Genomic DNA, 3973 nt, shown 5'->3' with positions numbered 1-3973 from the left:
TGAAGAAGAGTTTATATGGGCTAAAGCAAGCGCCAAGGCAGTGGTACACAAAGTTTGATTCCTTCATAGAAGGTCATGGGTATAGTAAGACTTTCTTCTGATAATTGTGTGTATGTTAAAAAATTCTCTGATGGTGATTTTATAATTCTCTTGCTTTATGTTGATGACATGTTGATTGTTGGTCATGACACTAAGAAGATTGAAAGTCTTAAGAAAGACTTGAACAGATCCTTTGCTATGAAGGATTTGGGTCCTGCAAAGAAAATCCTTGGCATGAGTATCACTCGTGACAGGAAGAATGGGAAACTGTGGTTGTCGCAGCAGAAGTATATTGAGAAGGTTTTAAAGAGGTTTAGCATGAGTAATTCCAAACCTGTTAGTACTCCACTTGCTAGTCATTTCAAGCTGAGTTCGCAGTAATGTCCTACAAGTGAGAAAGAGAAAGCGGAAATGAAGAAGATTCCATATGCATCTGCAATTGGCAGTTTGATGTATGCTATGGTTTGCACCAGGCCGGATATTGCTCATGCTGTTGAAGTTGTTAGTCGGTTTCTCTCTAATCCTGGCAAGGAACACTGGCAAGCAGTGAAGTGGATTCTCAGATACCTTCATGGTACTTTCAGAGTCTGTTTATGCTTTGGGAGTGGCCAACCTGTATTGGATGGTTACACAGATGCAGATATGGCTGGGAATCTTGATTCAAGAAAGTCTACTTCTGGTTATATGATGACTTTTGCAGGGGGAGCTGTGTCGTGGCAATCTCGACTTCAGAAATGTGTTGCTTTGTCTACTACAGAGGCAAAATACATTGCTGTTGTTGAAGCTTCTAAGGAACTCTTGTGGATGAAGAAATTTCTACAAGAGTTAGGCATCAATCAAGAGAAGTTTGTGTTATTTTGTGACAGTCAGAGTGCTATCCATCTCAGCAAAAATTCGATGTTTCATTCCAGATCGAAGCACATAGAGGTGAGGTATCATTGGATACGTCAAGCGCTTGAGATGAAGTCATATGCACTTGAGAAGATCCATACTGATGATAATGGTTCAGATATGATGACTAAGAGTTTACTTGCAGTGAAGTTTGATTCCTGCAAAGAGAAGGCGGGCTTGGTGGAGCAGCCTATCCCCACTTGAGTTGGTGAGGGGGAGATTTGTTGGTGGGTCCCCAACCTCAAGTGGGACCCACACATATTAAAACAAAAAAAAAAAGAAACAAAATAAATAAATAAAACAATAAAAGAAAGAAAGGCTTTAAGCCACGAGAAAAAGAGAGAGAGATGCAGGGGCTTCCTTCATTTTTTTTGAATGAAAGAAAAGAAGCAGTAGGGTTTCAGCGAAGAGGAGAAGAATTTGGGGGAAAAGAGCAAGCCAACTTTGATTCTATTAAACCGGTAAACTTGCTCCATTTCTTATGAAATTTTAGTATGTTATTCCTGGTGTAGAGATGAACATTAGGTTATAACTTGTTAGTTGTATTGCCTTCTCTTTTGCCTGATTTGAGATACCCACTTTGTGGAGGGTTTATGTTGATTCCATCAGTTTTGATGATGTATTTTGTTGATTGTTGAGATACCCTAGTGTTACTAGGAAGACTGTTTGTGTACCCATTATTCTAATAGTGGAAGATTTTTCTGGACTAGGTCCCGTGGGTTTTTTGTCCCTCTTTTGGGGATTTTCCCACATTAAAATTCTGGTGTCTGATTATTTAATTTCTGCCATTATATTTGCTGCTTTGAGTATCTCTGGTATTGCCTATTTAATCGCACAGGTTGTGGAAAAATTATTTATGGTGCTTCCGCTGTTAAATAGGTTTTTGTTTTAAATCTGTGTTGAGTTTTTCCCAACAAGAGGGAGTTGAAAGGAGACTTAAAAAAAATATCAAAACAGAGGATAGTGTAATTCAAAAAACGACAAAAGATGAAGAGCATTAGATACCAAAACCTTTTTAGTTGATGGAGCGCATGAAGTTTAATATTTGAGGAGCTCAATAACATACTTCATGGTTGTTTTGATCTCGTGTTTGTTTTGTTTTTTGGGTGTGGTTTGCTCTTTTGTTTTTGTCTTGTTGGTTAGGAGGGATGCTGTTTTATTTACATGTTTGGATGTGTTGGTTTGTGTTTATTTTATCTAGATGTTGCTTTGTTGGTTCATCATGTCTTTCGTTGAGTCTTTGAACTTTACTCTTTATTTGTGGTCGAGTTCCTCAATTAATTGAGAAAAAAAGATAAGACCATCAAATAAAAAAGAACAAAAGTAAGAAGTTAAAATCTTATTTAAAAAAATAATAAAAAAAATTTTTTTGTCAAATAAATTAAACAACTCTCAATTTTATACATTACGAACTTACTTACATTACACTCATACATCCAATATTTATGAATTCTATCTACTATTTGATTTCAGCTATATTTTGAATCTAAATATATTTATTATAAGGCATAAATGATGACCACTAATCTAAGACGTTGTGTAAAGAAAGAGATAATGAAAATGTCATAATGCCTTCCCCTTCAGGGAAATATAGCATATCATCGAGGCCCATTTCCTGATCCCTAAGCCCAACCCATCAAGTATTGATTCTAGAACAGAATTGCCTAATTGGTTGAACTAAAGTCCAAAAAGAAAAGAAAGAATTTGCTGCACCATCCAAAAACATAATAAACAAAAATAGTAATTTGTTGCAGTATTGATTATTGAACTAGGAAAACCATGACCGAAAAAAGAAAAGAAAACAAAAAGCTTGCGGTGGAGATGCGGGGGATCGAACCCCGTGCCTCTCGCATGCAAAGCGAGCGCTCTACCATTTGAGCTACATCCCCGTTTTGGGCAACTCAAAATTAAAATAATTTTTATATGATTTCAAATGCCTTCTAGCTGGTTTGTTTGTTTATTTATTTTTAAAAACATTTTTTTTTTCTTTTTAAAATTTTCTTTTTTTTTTCAATTTTCTCTCTTAATCTTTGCTCATGGGTTATTAATTAATAAGATTAGTTCCCTAATAAAATTGCTGTTTTCCCCTCTATTAAATGTTATCCGATAATATATTTCTAATGCAACAATATGTGTGGCTTTATATACTAAACATGATTAGAAAGATTACAAGTCTACAAATCAACTTAGTAGAAAGGATATCATCCATTTTCTTATTTTATTTTTATATTTACTATAGCTAATTTTGGTACATTAACGATATAATATTCATCTAAGCTAATAGCATCAGGCCATGGATAACTTTAAGATGCAATCACCTGTATATCTCTCTATCTATCTTTATCTACTTAAAATTATACTTTCCATTACCCTTACAAGGGCCATAAGCTTTACTACAGTAAATAAAATATACAAAATTTGCAAAGCACAAACTAAAAATGAATGCATAATAGTAATCATAATGACCCTTGTTTATGTTGCTTGAAAGCCAACTCTCATTTCCTCCTCCTCCAGTAACACCATCAACACCACTCAGAACAAAACTTGCTGCCAAATTCCCCAGAGACATTCCCAGGCCACCTAGCGTGGACGCCAAGCTAGACATCGATTGGGGAAGCTCGGCCAGAAAGAACTCGTTTTGTCCAATGCAGGCTGATGCCTCGGCCAATCCGTCAAGGATTTGCCGTGGCAGGAGCCATAGGGCGGACAAGTTCACCACGGCTTGTGGTTGTTCCGAATAGCCTTGATCGATTGCAATCCCACGCCTAATGTTCTCTACTATTGCTAATGATGCGATTGAAACACAAGATGAAAATAGGCCAAGTCCTATTTTCTGTTTTGATCCTAAGCATGCCGGCCGTCCCAGTATCAACGATGCAGCCGGGACTAAAACACGGTCATAGAGTATAACCCAAAGTACTACCGATATAATCATGAATGTTCCAAAGGAGCCTGAAGGAATTTCAAAGTTTGAAGTGATGTGGCGGTCCATGGACGATGCCTCGAGCACCAGGAAAGAACCTTGGCTAACATTCACAGTGAG

The 3973-nt window shown here is 36.8% G+C and overlaps 1 protein-coding gene and 1 non-coding gene across 2 annotated transcripts; both read right to left on the bottom strand.

Annotated features, from left to right (window-relative positions):
- TRNAA-UGC lies at window positions 2747–2819 on the bottom strand. The gene has a single exon. It is a non-coding gene; the product is annotated as a tRNA-Ala (tRNA).
- Window positions 3275–3922, bottom strand: LOC107621111 (protein NRT1/ PTR FAMILY 1.2). The gene has a single exon (XM_016323148.1). It carries the CDS (start codon window positions 3920–3922, stop codon window positions 3275–3277), a length of 648 nt encoding a protein of 215 aa, XP_016178634.1.

The sequence above is a fragment of the Arachis ipaensis genome, chromosome B10 (genome assembly GCF_000816755.2).
Source record: "Arachis ipaensis cultivar K30076 chromosome B10, Araip1.1, whole genome shotgun sequence".
In the NCBI taxonomy this organism is placed as follows: domain Eukaryota; kingdom Viridiplantae; phylum Streptophyta; class Magnoliopsida; order Fabales; family Fabaceae; genus Arachis; species Arachis ipaensis.
Note: the sequence above shows the minus strand (reverse complement) of the source record. Positions and strands in the feature narration are given on the sequence as shown.

What these genes read in the sequence shown, in the direction of transcription:
- LOC107621111 (XM_016323148.1), bottom strand. Translation starts at nt 3,922, where the DNA reads ATGGACCGCCACATCACTTCAAACTTTGAAATTCCTTCAGGCTCCTTT.